Consider the following 23,375-nt stretch of genomic DNA (forward strand, 5'->3'; position numbering starts at 1 on the left):
CGTCTGCATGCCTAGGTGCTTGATTTTATACACCTTTGGCCATAGAAGTGATTAGAACCTGAATTCATTGATTTGGAGGGGTGTCCCAATACTTTTGGCAATATAGTGTATCTAATTGTTATGTTATAATTTCGGGAAAAACGTATGCTTCATAAAGACACTGTATTATAATTAAAAACATATAGATGACCTAGATTATGACAGCATGTGTGTTTAGATGAGTCAAAAATCTGATGTGAATTTTCACTAAAATGAAGGGTTTTCTTCCTGTGCTGAATTATTTAAGGCAGTGTTTCCCAGCATGCAGCTGTGCTGGCCAGAACTCTGGAGGCGTATTGATGTTTTATGACATGCCTTGAATTATCCCTCACTGCGATGAACCTCATTCTCTCTGTCAATGATCTCTTGGCCTCTCTCCATTCCCTCTGCCTCCTTAAAGAGTAGGCGTAAAGAGGGCATGTTGGGTCCTTGACAGTGACACAGGGGAAGAGCTGTAGATGCTTCTCTGAGGTGGGAGGCTATATGAATTACAATCATGATGAAATGCAAATAAGCTGCGGCCTTTGATGCATGTGTTCACATTTATAACTTCTCCATAGAAGGCACTGGATTCTACCTAAGAAGAGTGATGATGGCATTCAAGATATATTTGAGATAATGTTTTTGGCGAATTAAAATGAAGTAATATTGTGAATGGGCTCAGCGGGTCCCCGGTTTGAGCCAGGAGTCCTTTCTGTGTGGAGTTTGCATGTTCCCTTTCGTTCAGTCACTACGACGTAACGTTAGTGACTAACGAATGGGGGTTTCGCTTAGAAGCCTATCAACTTCGAGTTTTGAGAAAACGCCCAATGGCGTGCCAATGCCATGGGGCATGCGGAATTTGCATACGTAGCTCCGCCTCACTGCGTGAGTATATAAGGAAGTACGAGGCAATATCGCATTATGTTTCTGCTTTCGGAGCCAAGAGTACCTACCTCTTCACTCCTACAGCCTTCTGAGACTCTGTCAGCTTCTTCGAGACGAGCAGCTTTCCAGTCGGTGTTGGTGTGACGGCGCGTTCCAGTGATCGCATACTTCCTGCCTGCTGATCTGTGCAGTGGTCCGCCTGACAGCTGGTGTGTGTTTCCCTGGGCGCTTCGGCATCGACTGCAAGGTTTTCCTCTCACAAAAAGAGCTTGCGCGTGGCACGTCTTTTTCAAGACGGCTCGCCCGTGCACTTCCGGGTGCGATCGATTTTCCGCTGCTGTCTGAGGACGCATTCACTGCTCGAGCGTGTTTGGGCTTCAGCGCGCACGGGCAGTGTTTGCGGATGTGTCACGTTTCCATTACGGGGGCGTGACCATCGCGATGTCACGGTCGAGACTCAATGATCTCCGAGAGGAGAGAGAGTCCCCTCTGCCACACCCCAATCTACCGTCCCCGAGTGAGATGGTACTTTGGCTGGTGGCCAGGGTGACCTGAGGGCGGTGCTGTGGTATTAAGAACCCCGACGTTCATTCCTCGGGCCACACCCCCCTCTTATACATCGCTTCCGCGAGTGTTGGATTGAATCTACGGCCCGTCTCTGGCGCCCCGTTCGTTCAGTTCACGCTCCGGATAGCAGTGAGATGTCGATCGCCGCATCCCAAGGTGGGCTGGAGTCCTTTGGGGATGACGATTAGGTTGTGCTCCGCCTCCGGGTGTGTCAGCACTGCCTGATCTGACCTAAAGTTGACAGCCATGTTATCTCGGGCAGCCGCGAGTCTCGCGCTGGTGTGGAACTCCGCCCAGTCGCGGGTGCTCGTGGTTGCGCGATTGGTTTTTGGGGGCGGCACCCGACAGCTGTTGGGCCCCGCCCCCAATGCCTTTCGCTCCCGGGGTGCATGAGGAGATCACGCGGTCCTGGAAGTCCCCGTGCTTCTCGCGACCGTTTGGTGGCCTCCTCCGCCTTCTCTGCCCTTGATGGGGCCGCGGCCTAGGGTACACTGGGGCCCCCTCCCCCCCCCACTGTTGAACTCTCTGTTGCGCACTACGGTGTCCACAGAGGGCTTTGACGTGGCGTGGTGTGGCTGTCCTAAGCACCCCCCCCAAAGCCTGTGGGCTCGTCTACTTCGGTGGCGTGGTCCCGCAGTGCTACGGGCAGGCCGCCGCCCCTTTGCACATGCACAAGGGTGGAGCCGACCCAGGGCTCTTCATTGAGCTGCGTGCCGCAACTGACCCCGCCCCCGGGCGGTGAAGGTGGCCACACGCTCCCTGGGTCGGGCGATGTCCACAGCTGTGGTCCGGGAGAACACCAGGCCTTACCTGGTGATGTGGAGGACGTTGAGCGGGCCCGCCTCCTCAACTCACCCATATCCCAGGCTGGCCTCTTCGGCGGCGCGGCTGAGAACTGCGCCCAACAGTTCTCGGCCGCCCCAGAGCAGACTGAGGCTGCAACACGTACTGCCCCGGCGGCCAGCTGCTGCACCAGCCGCCGGCCCAGTCGCCTCAGTCCGCTCGCCGCCGAGGGCGCCCTCCCTCTTCCCGCCCGGCCCCAGCAGCAGCCTTCACCTGGGCCGCGCCGTGGAGGTGGTTGAGGATGTCGCCCAGTCCGCTCCCCAGACTGGTTAAACGCCAGGATGGAGGTGGACAACTCAGAGATGGGTTCCAGTTCTTCCCAGGGGATGGTAGCAGGGCCTCTCCTTCCCCCGGTGGAGGGCCGGGGGAAAATCCTTCCGCTGCTGGCCCCCGGGCTAGCAGCGCTTGGGAAGAACTCATGTTCCTGTCTCTGAGCACCCAGAGACCGGTGATGACAGTGCGCGCCACCCTCGGGTCTCGCCACTCGCATCCCTCTCTGTCGCCAGCCCCCTGGCAGAGCAGACCCCAGTGGAACACGAGTCCTTCCCTGGTCTCCTCTGTCAGGGCGCAGCCGTTAACCGTGCTCCGACCCGGGGACGCCCAACAGCCTCCCCTGTCCGCGCCGGTAACGCTGCCTCGCTGCCCCACCCAGGGTACGTCTGTCGTCCGGATGACCCCGTTGGTGCAGTCTCTGGAAGCCTGGCTTCAGCTTCCGGGGCTGTCCCGCTGGGCTGCCCGGACCATCAGGCTCGGCTACGCGATTCAGTTCGCGCAGGCTCCTCCCCGTTACAGGGGAGTCCGCTATACCATGACCGGGGCCCATGCCCCCGTCATGCGTGCGGAGATTGCCACTCTACTGGCGAAGGGTGCGATCGAGCCTGTCCCTCCAGCCGAAATGAGGTCGGGGTTCTACAGCCCCTACTTCATTGTACCCAAGAAAACTGGTGGGTTACGGCCAATCCTGGACCTTCGCATCTTGAACCGATCCCTTCACCGGCTTCCGTTCGAGATGTTGACTGCGTAACGCCTTTTCGAATGCGTTCGTCCGTACGATTGGTTTGCAGCGATTGACCTGAAGGACGCCTACTTTCATGTCTCCATCCTTCCTCGACACAGACCGTTCCTACGGTTTGCTTTCGAGGGGCGGGCATACCAGTACGCAGTTCTCCCATTCGGGTTATCTCTGTCCCCTCGCGTCTTCACGAAGATCGCCGAGGCAGCCCTTGCGCCCCTTTGGCAGCACGGGGTCCGCATCCGGAACTACCTCGACGACTGGCTCATACTAGGCCACTCTCGAGAGCAGGTTTGCGGACACAGAGATCTGGTTCTCCACCACTTAACCCGTCTGGGCCTTCGGGTCAACTGGGAGAAGAGCAAACTTTGCCCCGTGCAGAGGATCTCTTTTCTCGGTATGGAGATCGACTCGGTCGCCATGTACGCGCAGCTTTCGAGCGAGCGCGCGCAGTCTCTGCTGACTTGCCTCCGACAAATCGAGAGCAAGAATGCGGTTCCACTGTAACTTTTTCAGAGGCTCCTGGGGCATATGGCATCTGCAGCCGCGGTAACGCCGCTCGGATTGCTTCATATGAGACCGCTTCAGCACTGGCTTCGCGATCGAGTCCCGAGATGGGCATGGCAGTCTGGCACGCTCCGGGTCCAAGTGACTCGGGCCTGCTTACAGACACTCACCCCGTGGTCGAACCTCAGCTTTCTACGGGCCGGTGTGCCCTTAGAACGAGGTTCCAGGCATGTTGTCGTATCGACGGATGCCTCTGCCACGGGCTGGGGTGCCATGTGCAATGGACAAGCAGCCGCGGGCTCCTGGACAGGACCCCAGCGTCCCTGCATGTCAATTGCCTCGAGTTGCTGGCAGTACGGTTCGCCCTGCACCGCTTCCGAGCGTTGCTGAAGGGTCAACATGTGCTTGTCCGGACAGACAACACGGCCGTAGTAGCGTACATCAACCACCAGGGCGGTCTACGCTCCCGCCGCATGTCTCAACTCGCCCGCCATCTCGTCTTATGGAGTCAGAAGCGCCTGAGGTCCCTTCGTGCTGTCCATATTCCGGGAGTCCTGAACCACGCAGCCGACGAGCTCTCGCGGTTTCAGCCTCTCCCGGGAGAATGGAGACTCCATCCCCGGACGGTTCAGCTGATTTGGGAACAGTTCGGCGACGCACAGGTAGACCTGTTTGCCTCCCACGACTCTTCCCACTGCAGCCTGTATTATTCCCTGACCGAGGGCACGCTCGGCACGGATGCACTGGCGCACAGCTGGCCGCGGGGTCTACGCAAATATGCGTTTCCCCCAGTGAGCCTACTCGCACAGCTTCTGTGCAAGATCAGGGAGGACAAGGAGCAGGTCCTTTTGGTCGCCCCGTACTGGCACGGCCGGACCTGGTTCCCCGAACTCATTCTCCTTGCGACAGCCCCTCCCTGGCCTATTCCTCTGAGACCGGACCTCCTTACTCAGAGACGGGGCACCCTTTGGCACCCGCGTCCCGACCTTTGGAACCTCCACGTGTGGCTCCTAGACGGGACCCGGCAGGTTTGAGTGGCCTACCACCTACGGTGGTCGCCACCATCACTTCCGCTAGGGCAGAGTCCACTCGGCATGCCTATGCGTTGAAGTGGAACCTCTTCGTCACCTGGTGCTCTTCCCGCCAAGAAGACCCCTGGAAATGTCCGATCGGGTCCGTGCTTGAGTTTCTCCAAGAGGGGCTGGAGCGAAGGCTGTCTCCCTCCACCCTCAAGGTATATGTGGCCGCAATATCTGCCCACCACGATCTCTTGGAGAACAAAAAGGTAAGTCAGCACGACCTGGTCATCAGGTTCCTGAGGGGAGCTAGGAGACTGAATCCTCCTCGCTCTCCTCTCGTACCCTCTTGGGACCTCGCAGTAGTGTTAACTGCTCTGCAGAGACCTCCCTTTGAGCCTTTGCGGTCGGTCGATATTAAGTTTCTGTCTATGAAGACGGCTCTGCTGACCGCATTGGCCTCAGTCAAGAGGGTCGGGGACCTGCAGGCATTTTCGGTTGACGAAGCGTGCCTGGAGTTCGGGCCGGCTAACTCTCACGTGATCCTGAGACCCCGGCCTGGATATGTGCCCAAGGTTCCCACCACTCCGTTCAAGGACCAGGTGGTGAACCTGCAAGCGCTGCCTTTGGAGGAGGCAGACCCAGCCTTGGCATTGCCCTGTCCAGTACGCGCTCTCCGCGCCTACGTAGACATGACGCAGTGTTTCAGGACCTCAGACCAGCTCTTTGTCTGTTATGGTGGAGAGCGGAAGGGAAGTGCTCTCTCAAAGCAAAGGCTGTCTCACTGGATAGTGGACACCATTGCTTTGGCTTACCAGCAGCAAGGCCGACCATGTCCCCTTGGTGTGAGGGCACACTCCACCCGGAGTGTGGCTTCCTCTTGGGCTCTAGCGCATGGCGCCTCGCTAGCAGACATCTGCAGAGCTGCAGGCTGGGCGACACCCAACACATTCGCCAGATTCTACAATCTCCGAGTGGAGCCAGTGTCCGACTATGTACTCGCCCCCCCGAGGGGCCGGTGATGGGCCAGGCTCAGGTGTCTTCGCTTGCTCGCCACTCCACTCCACGGACTGGATACGTGCGATATTTTCCTCAGGTGAGCTCCCCGAGAGCCCTGAGCTCCTCCAGCACTGTCGACGCCGACATCAGTTCAGTCTGCCCTCTCGAGCCCAGACCCTCATGTCCGGCCAGGTGCCCCATGTGCATGGTTCCCTCCGGCGACCCCCACATGTGTATTTCACCGTAAGTCTCCGCAGTGAGCGGGTTTCTTCCCTTGGCGTGTCCCCGCCACCCCTAGGGTTAAAAATCCACCTTCGGCTGGTACCCTAGAGATCTTCCATATGCAGCCCTCTCCGGGTCATATGTGTCTCTTAAGTCCTCCCCACGGGTAGGCATCTTGGCATTCCCTCACTGGGATATGCTTCCCAGTGTACCTTGGTAATCCTGTGTTAAGTGGGAGTCCTTCGTCCGTACTAGTCTTACGACAGGGAACTCACACTTACGCAGGGCGCTGGAAGACGGCTGAGTGGCGGGATTATATTGGGACCCCCATTCGTTAGTCACTAACGTTACGTCGTAGTGACTGAACGAAAGGGAACGTCTCGGTTACGGATGTAACCCTCGTTCCCTGAGGAGGGAACGGAGACGTAACGTCCCCTTGCCACATCAGCTGTGTTGCCTGGAACGCAGGAGTTCAGTCTTGGCTCCTCAAGCAGGTAACATAATGCGATATTGCCTCGTACTTCCTTATATACTCACGCAGTGAGGCGGAGCTACGTATGCAAATTCCGCATGCCCCATGGCATTGGCACGCCATTGGGCGTTTTCTCAAAACTCGAAGTTGATAGGCTTCTAAGCGAAACCCCCATTCGTTAGTCACTAACGTTACGTCTCCGTTCCCTCCTCAGGGAACGAGGGTTACATCCGTAACCGAGACGTTCTCCCTGTGTTTCCTCCGGGGGCTCCAGTTTTCCCCGCAATCCAAAAACATGCAGTTTAGGTGAAGTGGCGATGCTAAATTGTCCTTAGGTGTGTGTGTGTGTGTGTGGCCTGGTAAACCCAAAATGTCCCCGACAAACATGACAATACTTGAAATCCTTGTCCTTGTGACGAAACAGCTTATAAATCATACTTAAGAATGATTTTTGAAATTGTAAAAATGCTGAAAGTTTTCTGTGATGGGTAGGTTTAGGGATAGGGTTAGTGTATAAGGGTATAGAATAAAAATCTAATCATTGTGTCTATGGAAAGTCCCCATGAAACATGAAAACACGACATGTGTGTGTGAGTCCCAAGCCATGTAATGGGGATGTTTGGGGAAATACCTGGCAACCTACCCCGGAAAAATCATTACCAGTTGTAAGTCTCTTGCGTATGGAAAGTGTTAGACAAAGTTTAAGTTCATTTTATGATTCATTTCAGTGATCGAGTTCATTAAATTTAAACTGTACATTTAAATTCACGTTTCAAAGCTCTGATTCAACAACCCTTATGGAAATGAACCATGGTTTTGCTACACTAACCAAGTGTATTACCATGGTATATGTGGTAAAACTGAGAGCTTTCTGTCCCTCCATTGACAGTCTGCATGTGCAACTACCACTTTCAAGCCCCAGAAATCTAGTAAAGATGTCAAATAATGTAACACATGTGACTCAAGTGGTTTAAAGGGGTGGTAAAACACATTCTTTTGAAGGCTTGACTGTGTTTGTGGGGTGCACTGTAACATGTGTTCATGCTTCGTTTTAAAAAAAAGTGCCTTATTTTTCATATATTTGACCTTTATTCTACACTGCTCTGTCCCTCCTTGTAAAACGGTCTGATGCTTTCCGGGTTGTATGAAGCCAGTCCCTCAAAAATACGCGATGGGCTCTGATTGGTTAGCTGGCCCAGTGTGTTGTGATTCGCTAACCGCCTAGTGCACGTTTGTCGGAAACGCCACGCCCCTTACCGGAGGCTGTGCTTTGTGCTTTGGTCAGTATTAGAAACAACGGCATCAATAAAACCATATGAGCCCGAATCAGACCCAGAACATTTGAGTGAAGATGATCGAGCAGAACCTGTTCAGTCCTCAAGAGTAAAGACTGCGGATCTATAATCGCTACTGAATGGCACTTTAATTTTTGTATTTTTAGAACGATTATAGCCAAATATCTGTCGCAAGAACTAACCCAAAACAAACACTAAGCACTGGCTTTAACTAGTAAGTTAGCCAAATCACACACAGAACCATGTTTAGCATGCCTGTAGATAAACAATACATAAAAGCTCTAATCAAAGAATCATTTACACTAATGCCAAGTTCGCTGTTCGCAGATTTTAACGTTAGTGTTTGTAACGTTAGGTGTTCGTCGGATAACGTTAAGTATGAATGAGCATTTAACAGACTGGTTTGCAGAACAGAGTTGTCATCTGTTTACTTCCTTGCTACAACCTATTACAGGAAAACACATCGATGAAAAATAAATCAGACTTACAGGTTGTGGCCCGTGAACAGCTTCTGTTTGTAAATCCAGCTTTCAGGACAAGCCGTGGTGCATATCCTGTATTGAACTCGCGAAGTTTGTGGAAGTTGTCCTCCATGAAATGTGCAGTGCGCGCGTCGTGCATCCACGCACTGGCAGTGTTTTTTTCACGCAGCTGACGTTGTGCAAATCTGGCATTGAAATTGCGAAGACGGTGGATGTTTTCCTCCGAGATGTGCTGCAGGGATCCCCGCGCGCGCCTGTTCCCCGCTGTCTCATACACACGTGCAACATGCTGTATGTTAAACGCTCTGCAACGCACCCCTGTCCCAAGGAAGGCTGAACAGAGCAAGTACCCCAGACCTGCAATCCGGATGAAAATAACAGCGTTTCCTTGGCATTGCAGCAACAACACTCCAGCCTAACTATACCACAACAGCGCCGCGATACAAAATGGCCTCACCCCCCCTTATTTAATATTCTCGGAGGAGGGGTTTATGTAAATATTGAGCCTGTTGATGTCACCAACCCTGGAGGAATGTCTGTAGTCGCCTGCTGGCCGTTTGCTGTAGTTCTTAGAAACTGATTTCTTTAAAAGCAAATATCTCCCTTTGCTTTAAACTTTGAACGTTGTAACTTTGCAGATGTTGTTTATGCTCAAGCAGCAACATTACACGCTAGCTAAAGTTAGAATAGTGAAATCGTGGTTTACCACCCCTTTAACCTCAATTTTATGAAGCAATGTGAGTGTTTTGTTTGCGCAAAAAAACATAATTTACCACTTTATTTACAAAATATAGATCTCCAACGTACTTTCACGCAACAAAGGGGCTTTTTACACTGTGCTTAAAGGATTAGTTCACATTTGAAAGTGAACTAATCCTTTAAGCACAGTGTGAAAAGCCTCTTTGTTGCAAAATGAAAATTACCCCATGATTTACTCAACCTCAAGACATCCTAATTGTGTATGACTTTCTTCTTTCTGATGAACACAATCAGAGCTATATTAATAAATATCCTGATCTTTCCAAGCTTTATAACGGCAGTGAAGTGTGTGTGTGTGTGTGTATGTATATATATATATATATATATATATATATATATATATATATATATATATATATATATATATATATATATATATATATATATATATATATATATATATATATATATATATATATATATATATATATATATATATATATATATATATATATATATATACATTAATTTATACTTTTAAAAGTAATGCATTACAATATTGCATTTTTGGCAACTAATTTGAGCTTATTTGTATGTTTGAATTGGGTCATCAAAGGTCAGCAGCAAAGACATTGGTTAATAAAGTGACGATAAATAAATACATAAAGTATATTTGTATTATTTAACATATTTAATTATTACAGGTTTGCGTAATCAGAGTTAGTTTGCATTTCACTGTTATTATTCATTTTGAGGAATACTGAATCTGTTTTTATGCAAGTAAGATGTAAGATGAGTCACATTTATAGAGCTACAATGTTTACAACGAAGTGCTGTCAGTCAATACATGGCAAAACAGAGTAACTTGGGTTACTTATTTGAAAAAGTAATGCGTTACTTGTATTGCGTTACCCCCAACACTGCGTATACTGTATATTTCATTCTAAGACAGACGCTTTTAAAGAAAGTCATTCTCTCGTCATTAAATTGCTCTATTTCAGACACTAACACTTGGTTCAGTCAAGAGTGCATACAAGCCATAGGGACAACAAGGTAGTAATGTCAAATACTGATGGATGCATATTTGTTTTATTTAAAGATTTACTTTAAAAGACAAAAAAAAAATTATAAATGGGTGATAAATGCTGACCAAATTTTCATTTTTCCATGAACTATTCCTTTAGTTTAACCAGCCAGTCTTAGACAAGCACCAAACCATCTGTAACCAGCACAAAACCGCCTTTCCTGCTGGTTTTATCAGCAGGTTTTTGCGATTCTGCAGACATAAACAGACACAATCATGCAAATAAAATGTTTGGTGTAAGATCTAAAGAGCCCATCGCAGGCTTGTTATCTGGAAGAATAGAGGAGGATTTTTCCTCCTATCCACTCGCATCCTCTGGCTGTTTGTATGGAGAGAGAACAAATATGGCTCAAGAGTTTCTTTCTTCCTTTGATTAATTTATTTAAACCCTTCTTCCTTTGACACTGCCCATTCAACCATAGGCAGACAGCTCTTGAAATGGCCTCAAGATATTCAGCGTCAGATAGCATATTTTGAGCAGGTATTATGTGTCCAGTGAATGCTGACTCAGTTGGTCTCAAACAGCCCTGAGCAAGATAAATCTGCAGCACATCGTAAAGGTAAGTATTTTGCTTAGTTGCATATGATTACATCAGAAACCATACATCATACATGTTACATCATAACCTAGTGCAGAGAGTTAGGGGATTTATAAAAAAAAAAAAAAAAAAAAAAAAACTATTTTCTTTTGTTGTTTTCCAGTCTAGTTTTATAAATTTATAAAGATTAAAATACTTTGTATATAATGATTTAATGCAGCTCAACGAGCACATCTTACAAATACAAGTCCAGGTCACATTTATTCCCAAATTTAAAAAGGAAATAATTATTTATACATTTAAGAAGAAAATAATTATTTATAATATTTAATAATTAAATTAAAATTAATTAATTTATTATATGTTTTAAATAAGAATGTATTATTGATTATATAATTTTAAATGTATTTTTTGCATGTTACATTATTTTCACAATTAAATGCTTTTTCCTCCCAATTCTCAATTCTGCAATACATCCAGATATATATATATATATATATATATATATATATATATATATATATATATATATATATATATATATATATATATATATATATATATATATATATATATGTATGTGTGTGTATATTATGTATGTGTATATGTAATGTATATGTATACACTGATCAGGCATAACATTATGACAACCTTCCTAATATTGTGTTGGTCCCCCTTTTGCTGCCAAAACAGCCCTGACCTGTCGAGGCATGGACTCCACTCGACCCCTGAAGGTGTGCTGTGGTATCTGGCACCAAGATGTTAGCAGCAGATCCTTTAGGTCCTGTAAGTTGTGAAGTAGAGCCTCCATGGATCGGACTTGTTTGTTCAGCACATCCCACAGATGCTCGATTGGATTGAGATCTGGGGAATTTGGAGGCCAAGTCAACACCTCAAAGTCATTGTGCTCCTCAAACTATTCCTGAACCATTTTTGCTTTGTGGCAGGGCGCATTATCAGCCGAAAGAGGCCACAGTCACCAGGGAATACCGTTTCCATGAAAGAGTGTACATGGTCTGCAACAATGCTTAGGTATGTGGTACGTGTCAAAGTAACATCCACATGGATGGCAGGGTCCAAGGTTTCCCAGACGAATATTTCCCAAAGTATCACACTGCCTCCGCAGGCTTGCCTTCTTCCCATAGTGTATCCTGGTGCCATGTGTTCCCCAGGTAAGCAACGCACACACACCCGGCCATCCACGTGATGTAAAAGAAAATGTGATTCATCAGACCAGGCCACATTCTTCCATTGCTCCGTGGTGCACTGTGTATTCTGACACCATTCTTTCAGAAAAAGTATTAACTTCTTGAGCAATTTGAGTAACAGTAGCTTCCGTTTTGGAGATGCTCTGACCCAGTCGTCTAGCCATCACAATTTGGAACCCACTATCAGAAGCCGTGATGAAGAGATAATCAGTGTTATTCACTTCACCTGTTCATAATGTTATGCCTGATCGGTGTGAACATTTTGTCCTCAAAGTTGATGTGTTAGAAGCAGCTTTTTTCAAATGTTTTTTTTTTTAATAATTTGTTACTCATTGTCATGGATGACAATGTTACAGGCCATAACAATATAATATTTTCTGTAAAAAGTGTCTTATAGCTGAAAACCATGTCTTGTCTGAATTAGTGTATTTTTGCCATCATGTATCATTGTGTAATAAAAATATTTTATTTTACTCTTTTCTTTTTGTTAATATTTTATTTAGGAAAGCCCTAACTAGTCATTTTCCTAATTCTACAATATTAAATTGTTTAAAAATAACTTTTATCTTAAAAAAATGTGTCCATAAATCTTGCGTCAATTCCGTTACCATACCATACTTTGCCTTTAAATTGGTGGAATTATCTCCCACAACTATGTAAGATACAGAAAATGATGTCACTTTCCATCACTGATAAGGTCTTAAGTGCTGAGTGTGTGTTCTCTCAGAGGATAAAAAAAATGTATCTAAAAAGTTCTTACACCAAGAGTTATTTCGTAACAATTATAACCACAATTTCAAAAGGAAAACAGAATTTAAAAGTCTTTTAATCATGATTTTATTAGTGCCATGTGCTCTTAGCATTTATGCTAGCAAGTGGAGTTTTGGCTAAAAAAAAAGTATAAAATTGTCAATCCTGTTACCATCAAACACTGTTGCCAATATTATTTCTACACATTGCTTAATTTGTCTGTAACAGAGTTGACAAACAATACTAAAAAAGACATTACTTTTCGTTAAAAGTAAAGGGGGGGAAAAAGGAAGTTTTTGGCCAGCACTGATTTATTAAAATTGAAGATACTGGACATCATTTCTGTTAGTGAACAGTTTTCGTCCTTAACATTTTGTATCTCCAATTAGAGAATCACTCATATCATCTTGTTGATATAAAAACTAAAAATTATTTCTTCTTCAAGTATGTCATGAATGATACCTGTAAATCTTACAGGCCCTCTAAACGTCATAGACGCATCCCTTCAGACAAGCTAGTGACAGATCAAGTGTTTGATGTACTACTTTCACACAATTCTTTCTTGCCGTTTGTCTCTGTGCAGCAGAGACTCCGAAACACTGGCATAGGTGATCAAATTTAACAGCTTCCCCGATAACTACATCTAAATGTCAGGGGAAATCTGGAGCACAAAGTAAATTTCAACCTCCTGGTTCTTTCCTCTAAAACGGAAGTCTTCTCAAAGAACCGTGTAATAACTTATTTCTTGTGTATTGCAGCAGTCCATCGAGTAAAGCTGTTCTGATCTAAAAACACTCAGAACAGCTTAGCAACCACATAGCAACACCTTTAGTGTTTATGTGATTTTACACCCTGTATTCACTGCAGCTGTACTAAGATACTGTCCTTCCACATTATACAGTTTGTTAAATTAAAGGACATTTTAATTGTGTGCAGTGATTTAGAGTCTCATGAGGGCCATGGAGGACGTGTTCTCATCAGAATACCAACACTGTTCAGTGGACCCCACTTTAACTTCTGCATACTTAAATAGTGGTGCAGTCTTCAGTGTGTATCTTAAGAGTTTAATATGGATTGAGATTAAGCTAAACTATAAATCACTCAAATTACTCCATCACAAATTTAATTATCTATTGTCTTTAGTGAAAATTCAGGTAATGAGTGTAAATGTAAGTGAAGCATTTTCAAATAAATGTTTGGTGCATTCTTGAGAAAATCCCTCACTTAACATCCCACAATCAATTGTCATTACTCACTAGTAGTAGTAGGTAAGTCTACCACAATACTTTTTTGTCTCTTTTAAGCAGTGTTTTACTAGATTGATGTTCTTTATCGAAAAAAATTCTAAAAACGTTGATACACTAGTAATTTCTTTCCAAATTAGATATTTAAAATACTTATCATGACCTAAAAGTTCATTGAACCTTACAAAAAATGTGAAATGCCGCCATCTATCGACAAAATATGGAACTGGTTTATGATTACACTACTCGTGTATCCTGCCAGTAATGTTTGTTGATTTGCAACATAACAAAACCCATATAGTTATTTTCCAAACTTATAACACACACACACACACACACACACACACACACACACACACACACACACACACACACACACACACACACACACACACACACACACATATATAGTCATATGAAAAATAAATCAGGATCATAACATAATAAGGACATAATAATAAAAAATAATCTGGTCGTTAGCAGGTATTGGGGGAATATATATATATATATATATATATATATATATATATATATATATATATATATATATATATATATATATATATATATATATATATATATATTTCTGACTAGAATCTGAGTATGACAACGTCAGGCTAATAGATATGCCTTTTACATCTTACAAAAAACCCAGTCATATCATGTTATAGCTGCTACTGTACATCAATTACCATTTACAATAACATAGATGCCTTCTAATGTTGATCTTTATATAAATTAAATAATCATACAAATATTTAAGTCAGTGGAAAACAATATGGTACAACTGACATATTTTACTTTATGTATGTGATTTTTTTTTTCTAAGAACAGTAAGAATTTTGAATCGTGTATTGTCAACCTCCAATAAACCGTTATCGCAGTCCATAAACAAGACCATCGAATCAGTAATTTGAATAATTTTGTGAAAACACTCAAAAACAATTCATGAAAATTGAGAATTTTCATAAATACAACTGAAAAGTGTACAAATGTGTCTGACTCCTGTTTATAGAAACAACATCTGTTTCCATACTGTCTAATAATGGCAATCCTGATTTTATAATGTTATCCTCTGATATAAAGTCCCTTTTTACCTCCTTTGAGAAAATGTATAACATTCTCGAGTCTGTTATGGTACCTTTGATTTTTCTTTTGGACAAAATGTAATATGGTGTTGATTTGTGTAGCCTAATTCTCATAACCTCTTATGATGTCCGTATGCCCCCCTTATTTGTTGTTGTTTTCTTCTTCGTCTTCTTCTTCTTACTGTTAATTTCTGTAACCTTTCATATGCAATAAAAAAAGTATATGGCGTGCACCGGAAGTGCATCAATGGACCAATCAAGAGGCTCATACCAGACAGAGCGGACCAATCAGAGCGATTACGTAAGATGATCCTACAAGGCGCGAATTTAACAGAAAGAGATGCGACTGTTTACAGCTAAAGAGCGTCTCATTAAATACTCGCGTTAGTCACCTGTTCGCATATTAAAATCGTATAATCCACCCGTTGGAACACTTAACGCGGTTTGCAAAGAAATGAATGCTACTGTGGAACTAGAAATGAAAACCAAATCCATTGTAGATGATGCGCACGTCAAAGTTACGCCAAGACAAGTGGGCGTGTCTTTAAGAAGAAGGTAAACAAATATAGCAGCAACTCTGCCCAAAAAATGAACACATGTCTATTTTAACATGATTAGCAACGTTTGTTTATTCCATGCAGACCTGCAGAATCCAGATGTAACGTTAGGAGCGTCAATTCAGGATTTAAATCTCCTGTAAGTAAGGTCTATAAATGTATACTGTGATTTTATCAGAGCCTGTGATATGATGCCTAGACTTAGAAAGCAATATTCATGTTTGATAACTGATAACAGATATGTGAATAGAGGTTTATATGCATATGTGGTGAGTTGTCTTTGGTCTGCCATAGGTTCAGAAGCCTAGTATGGTGAAATCTCCCTTGTGCCCTGAGGAAGAAGTCAAAGAGCTCAAGAAAACACTTGATCGCCTGGATTCAGAGATCGCCTTGTTGGAAAAAGAGTAGGTGGTGAATGTGGGAAAGGGAGATACAAGAGATGCTGTTGTGTGTTTGTTCATACTGAAGAATATTAGGTTGGAATATAAAAATTCTTTGTTTCAGTTTAAGGTGGTTGGGATATCCTAAATTCAGAAAAAAACACGTGATAAATAATAAGTGGCTTCCTTTAGAGTTTTAGAAATCATATGCATCTTTTAAAAAAGGAATAATTCACCCATAATTTAAAATGTTGCCATTGTTTATTCATTCTCATGTTTCTTTTTTTCTGTGGAACACAAAATATGTTTGAAGAATATCCTGGTAACTCGATTCCATATAATGAAATTGAATTCAGGCTTTGAAGCTCCAAAATAACGACAGCATCATCATTAACACCTACTGTATCATATTTTATACACAATTTATACAAAGCCTTTAAATTATCAACATGATCAAAACTGTTCTATTTCAAAAATGATTTTTTTTTCTGACTTATTTCATATGTCAAGGCCTGCATTTATCAAGCCTCTGAGAATTACTTACAAGAGCACTGCTAAGAATTGACTTAAGAGCAAAAGATTATTGGCTCAAAGCTGCGCTTAGTTAGTTATCAAGCATCTCCGTCATAATTTAAGTGAAGTGTAGGACTAAATATTAAGTGCCAGTCTTAGAGATGATTCACAATACTTTTCACGATTTTGACGACACAGGCATGGACCAATCACTGAATAGGTTTCCTTATTTAAGAATATTCTCAGATAAATTCACATTGAATGGTTAAATTCCTAAAATGAGTTTACATTCAACACACATTTGACAATAAAGCATTTTCAAGAGAATACATTATCATATACACATTGGAAATGAAAGATATACATGTTTTCCACCATGTCTTACAAATTAAAACATTTTAACCGGTGTGCTGTTTACTGACCTGCCTATATAGGCTATATTTTATGATATAATCAAAAAGAGAATTAGTCGAACAGCGGAAACATGTTATAAAAGTTCAGCTCAACATTAACCAGCGCTAACAAAGATGATGCCTGCTCTGTCCAAACGATACTGTTTGATTAACTGCTCGTTGTCAAACATTTCAAAAACATTCTTCCTCTCTTCCTCAGATTTGCGCGCGTCTCTGTCTCCTCAGTGCCATCACAAGCCCCTACTGGCCACTCCTAACCACTTGAGAAACCTCTCGAGCTGTCTTAAATAACTGGGAGAGTAAGAGTGATTTTTAGCTTTAAGAAATTTGATAACTTGCTTTTATACGTACGAGTATAGTTTATACGTTGGAGTAAATTTCATGAATTCTCAGCACTTAAGACTAAAATGGCACTTTGAGAAGCTTGATAAATACGGGCCCATGTTTACAGGATTAATATAACTTAAAAGGTTAGTTCACCCAAAAATTCTAATTCTGTCATTAATTACTCCCCTCATGTCGTTCCAAACCCGTTAGACTTTCGTTCATCTTCAGAACACAAATAAAGATATTTTAAATGAAATCTGAGAGCTTTCTTTCCATGCATTGACAGCTACGCAACTACCACTTTGACGCTTCAAAAAGTTCATAAAGAGATTGTAAAACTAATCCATATGAATTGAGCCAAATTTTCTCAAGAGACTCGATCACTTTATACGATGAACAGATTTAATTTAGGCTTTAATTAACATATAAACATTCCAACGCACACATCAGTTTTGGTAACCGGAAGCTCAAGCATGCTTGTTTGACGTGCAAGAACCAATGCGGTTCATTCTTGATTTAAACAAGTACGGTTGAGCTTCTGTTTATTTTGGCTGATTAACATTTATAGAGAGAGGAGAATATGTATTTTATTCAATTATCTTGCAGTTGCATGCCACATTTTCTTTTCTTAGTGTAGACCTTCATCATACAAGTTAAAACCTTGTGATAGTGGAAACCTAAAATTGTTCCGCATACTCAATCTGCTTATAATCACATCATTCCCTATAGGGCACAGCTGATTGGTTTCTGCTGTATCAGTAGCCAATGAGCAGCATTACTGGTCAGCATTTGCTGTAGAAGCTGCAGCGTGCTTTCAGAAAGCCTCCACCTTCCCCAGCTCCACCTGTATAGATCTGCTTGCTCACAGCAGCAAGACGTGTGTTTTGGCAGTAGCAAGTCCCGGGGTCCGTTCTTCGTACGTCGCTAACTCGGTTAGCTGGATTTGATTGTTGACGATTTGGCATGATCTTGGATTGTTTGGTTCTTCGACGCTCATCCTGGACTTGCTGTCATAGCAACCGGTCCGGAAGCTTAAACCTACTCGCGAGCAGGCTTATTTCATGTAAACAGGATTAGATTGCATCTTTTTAAGCGGCGTTGATACTTAAAATGTGTCCCAACCACTGCTACTTTATTACAAGAGTTCATTACTGAACCAAGGGCAATAATAATTTTAAATAATAATAATAATATTATAATGTTGTAGACACAGCCACTTGATTGAGAGATTAAGTTTTGATAGAATAATTACTTTATAATGTTATTGCAGTCTTATGCTGCACAGTTACTCTGAGTCGTGCATTAATTTCAGTGGCGACAGATATTATGGGAGTGGCTTGATGCAGCGCTGCAGGAGATGCAGAGAACTTGATCTTGACCCTTAAAAAACCTAATGCTGTCACGTAACAAATCTGCTTCAAATTGAATTAAACGAATTGCTAATTACAACATTGAAATAAAAATGTAAAGGGTGTACAAATACTATAAAATCGTGAATATAAATAATTGGGAATCATGTTGAAAAAAAAACAGTGCACATTTCATTTATCTATTATAACTTTTATGTTGGTTTGGTTGTTTGGCTGTTTCCTGATAAAGGTCCAGAAAACCTTTTTTTTTATTTGTCAAGTTTTTTGCCTGGTGGATTTTTTAATTATATGATGTCATTACGTTGCTGTCTTGCCACCAGCCAATCGCTGCACTGCTGATTGTGGTTTCGAGTATCGATGCATCTGCCCTCTTCAGGGAACACAAGAATGCGCAGTAATCTTAGACAATTTAATCCAGATATTTTAATCCAATCCGCAAATTCAAAAGTCAAATCATCTCCGATGTGTTAAAGGGGCACTTCAGCGCTGGAAAGATGCATGTGTATTTAAATTTGGGTCATTTATGGAGTATAAATGTGAAATTATTTTAGAAGTTGGTCCCTTCTAGACTGAGAAAAGCCAGAAAATGTATTTTTGGCTCATATGGATGAAAGACAACTGCCAGAATGCACTTGCTTCGCCGCCCTACGAGGCCACTCCCAAGCCACACCTACCCACTCCCGGCGCTATGGGCGGGCCTTAGGGGGCCGGGCCCGCCCACAGAGCTCCTGTGCCCCCCCTCCATCAAATTTACATTTAAAAATTATTTTAAAAAATAATAATAATTTACGTGTAGTATTTATATATTTAAAGATGTGTGTATTTAAGTGTAATATTTGACTCATAATCTTATTTAAAAAAACACCCGCGAAGTTTGACTGATTGTTTACAAAAAAGGGGTTTCCCGCTGACCCGCTCTAACGGCAGCATCTCGGTAAAGTTATAGCGAAGTGACGTGCGCTCGGTTTTGCCTAAGCTAGCTAGCCAGGTTAAATTTAAATTAATCGTGAAAGTGAAAATATTAAAATATGGATATACGAAGCTTTTTCAAATCGTCAGCTTCTGGAGGGAAGAAACTGACACCTGTGGCGCCTGAAACACCTGCTACAACGACAGAAGGTGGTGGAGCCTCGGCTAGCAGCACCAGTCATGATCCAAGCTATGTTTTTTTTTATGAGATTCCACTCCCAAAAACGTCGACTTCAGCTGTATTAAGAACGTGAGTAGGGCAGTTGGTTTTATTACTCTTCTTAAGTTGCACCAGCTGTGGTGTAAATTATGCATTTGACACTAGCCGTGTTTACATTACCCTTCAAATTGCGCAAATTGAAATTGAAAATATTTCGAAATAGTTTTTTATCGATATTTAGATAATAGCGCAAAACAGCTGCGCAAATCTGTAATGGAAACGCAGCTACTGATATGCTATTTGTGTGTGAGTGTGTCGTAGTTGATTATGCATGGTTGATTTAATACTTAACTTGAGATTTGTGATTATTAGGCTGTTATTAGGAAGTTGGCTTATAGCATGCTGTGTTCACGGAACAATGCAGATCAAGGCTATAACTGTAACATGATATCTTCAGTAACCGAAATATGAGTGGGCAATAGGCTAATTGTAGTTAGGATATTGAAATCGCCGTGAAACTGTTGTAGCAATAGTTGGTTGTTGTCCTATAGAAAAATGTATTGGATGTCATAATTAGGCCCCCCCAAGAATATTAAATGCACGTCCATTGATTTGTTTCTGCCGCCGGCTCTGCACCTACCGGTTACATCTCTTGTCCACCGCGGTCCACCGTTTTCATTTTTATAGTAATAAAATAATTTTGTTCAGTTAGAGAACAGACACTGCAATTAAAAACTGAACGTGTCTTCTCAAAACAACATGAGCCGAATGAGTGAGTCAGATTTCATTCATCAGAGAGTGAGGAGCTGACAGACCAGATGATCACGGAAGATTTGGTTTCAAAGCGAAATGCGCCTATTTAAGTTAGTTTGTCGTTGTACCGTTTTGTTGTTGTGTTTTCATGAACCCACAATTCAAGCAACCCACCCCAAATTGGAGTTAATTTTAAACCGAAACTAAAATGAACAGATGACCGGCATTCATTCACAGCCGCATTGTCAGTCATTCACGGCAACACAGTGTGTGTCCACGTTTTCAATTCATACCTATGGAAGCTTAACTTTCATAGGAATTCATTAAAAACACTCGCTTTGCTCTGCACCGCTCCGTTATGAATGTCCGTGCGGCCGTCTGTGTGTTTCTTTCTGTGAGTGAGTGAGATCCCACCCCTGTGGGCGGGTTGAAAACATGCGGAACTAACTCCTACTACTGGCTGTAGTCTAGGCTCTGGCCAAAAAAGCCTCCAATGATGCAAAATTATGATATGTGCGTCATCGGAGGCTTTTTTCCAGACATAAAATACATACATTTCTTGTCTCAGGGGGATATGAGGGGGGAAGCACGATCATTCGAATATAATACTGGGTTTCTACTGATACAAAGCTTAATGCTGAATAAAGGAAGTAACCCTTTAAGCGAGGTATGAAGAACAGACCCCTTGCTCTGCAGCAGCAATAAAAGCAGCAGCAGCGTAGCAGATCTATTCTGTCAAGACCAAACATATCAAAATTGTCATATCCATTACCATTACCATGCACTCTCGAGAGTTGTCTTGACAGAAATTAGGACAAGTAAACGACTTGTGTGCTTTATTTCAAGCGTTCTTACTTAATACAGTAACTGTAACAATTTATTTTATTACTTTAAAATAATATTAAAAATAGAATGCATAATTTGGTTCTTTTAGATTGTTTTCTGTTAACTACATTGTTATTCTAAAAAAAAAAAAAAAAAAAGTGTTTGATCATTTGTCAGATTAAATTGAGCTTGTGTTACTCTGTTCTTGTATTTACAGAGGATTTGTTGTACAAGAGCTGGATCAGCACATAGACCTGCTGCACGAATACAATGACATCAAAGACATCGGACAAACTTTACTGGGCAGATTAGGTAAGACTTGATGGAACAACCGTCTGTTTAATAGTAAATGCAAGGTGTTTCAAACCATGATAATCGTTCATCTCCTGTCCATAAGCACTTATGGCCTACACACTTCTCCCATCCCACTCATATAAGTGGGTTACAGCCTCCATACGCTTGGCATTTCTCTCTAGTGTCAAGATTATGATAATGGCATCCTCCAGTATTACCACTGTATTCTGTAATATAATAGACCCTTTCAGACTCCCAGAATGCTGAGTTTCTTGCCTGCTCTGGCCTCACGGTGACTTCAGCTGGTCTGAGGGCTAGAGGGGGTCTGTGCCACGTCATTCTCCCCCATGTGACCACTGACAAAGACAACTGTCTCTCTGTGTCTCTCAGCTGGCCTGCGTGGAGTGACCACACGAGACTTATACAGCCACTTTGGCCTTGAGTTGGAAGACTGACTGAGCTTCATGAGAGGAGATCGAGTAACTGGAAGGCCTCATAATACTGTTAGTGTTTTATATTTTTATTTATAGCAAATACACCAGTTAGTATTGTTTTCTTCGTGCTGTTGTGGTGAATGAGTACAATGAAGAAGTTTCAACGAAACGAACATGCTTATCTCTGTCAAACTGATTCCATGATACATATACATTTTCAAAGACATTCAAATGCTTCTGTCAACATTGTGAGAAGAATTGCATCAATGTTTATCTCTAGCCGCACGGTTTTCCTCACATTGTGTTTGCACCAAATGGGTGGTGTTATTGTGCATGAGAGAGATTGTCATCTAATTCTGGCGAATTAAAGGAATAGTTCACCCAAAAATTATATTTGTTGTCATTTGCACACCTTTATGTTGTTTCTTTTCTTTCTCAGTGCAATCAAAAATTAGATGAGATGAGAAATGTTCAGTGTTCACACAACTTCTATTTGCACTTTTACAACCCCATGGCATGCTTATTATGCTTTCATTTTATGAGAGAGCAGCATGAACATTTTTCAAAACATCTAATTTTGCATTCCACAGAAGGGAATTACGATTCCTTTAAACAAATGTTATGGCAAACTGATTGAACTCTATTGCTGTTAGGTCCAATCTTGCTTTATTATTCATTGTCTAACTGTAAATCCAGCAAATGTGTGTATTTCAAAGTGTACATATCAACATTTGTGTGGTTGCGCAAGGGTTTTATGTTACAATAACTGATCCAACTGTGTGAAAGTTGAACTAAATATACTTTATGGAAGTTATGATATAGGTTTATGGACTGTCAATATTTTTATATAACAATAGATAAAACCATCTGCTACACTGATAGCAGATTTGCCTCACTATGCTGACTGCTGTAAAATGCTTTGTGCTAACATGATATCCGCGGTTAACAGGATATACCGTATGAAATCAAATCAAGAAATGTCTGTTTGCTTCTATTCCCACGTGTGATTTTCACTGACCATTCTTGGACATGATAAAAATAGTGAATGATACGGCAAATAGTTTGATCAGAATAAACATAGCATAAATAGTTTAGTTGAAAACTTATTGGTAAGGCAAAACATGTCTTAAGGGGGATTGAAAAATAAACGGGGATTTGTGACGTCAGCCAAAAAGGTAAGTGGTTTTGGCCGCAGGGCAGGTAATTACAAGAAAGATGAGGACGGACTTTTTCCTCTAGTAATATGCACAGTTTGTTTCCAAAGAAACACTACATAAGGGAAATGAGCTGTTTAAATGCCTACCGAACACGAATAAATGCATTTTTATTAAAAACCTCGTCTCCATATAGTCATTTCACTGCAATTTCCCCAGTATTAAAGTAAAAAGCCTGCCTCGTAAAACATTAGAAATATTGTTTACATTATATCATTTTAATTTCTGCCATC

General features: G+C 42.6%; 1 protein-coding gene across 1 annotated transcript; it reads left to right on the top strand.

Moving 5' to 3' along the window:
- Window positions 1-15,223: 15,223 nt before the first annotated feature.
- swi5 (SWI5 homologous recombination repair protein) lies at window positions 15,224-23,257 on the top strand. Its single transcript, XM_079804402.1, has 5 exons — window positions 15,224-15,488; window positions 15,575-15,629; window positions 15,785-15,894; window positions 21,418-21,512; window positions 21,885-23,257. Exons 1-5 carry the CDS (start codon window positions 15,388-15,390, stop codon window positions 21,947-21,949), a joined length of 426 nt encoding a protein of 141 aa, XP_079660528.1. The 5' UTR covers window positions 15,224-15,387; the 3' UTR covers window positions 21,950-23,257.
- The last annotated feature ends 118 nt before the right edge of the window (window positions 23,258-23,375 follow it).

Source organism: Gobio gobio (genome assembly GCF_949357685.1).
Source record: "Gobio gobio genome assembly, chromosome: 22".
NCBI classification, from domain to species: domain Eukaryota; kingdom Metazoa; phylum Chordata; class Actinopteri; order Cypriniformes; family Gobionidae; genus Gobio; species Gobio gobio.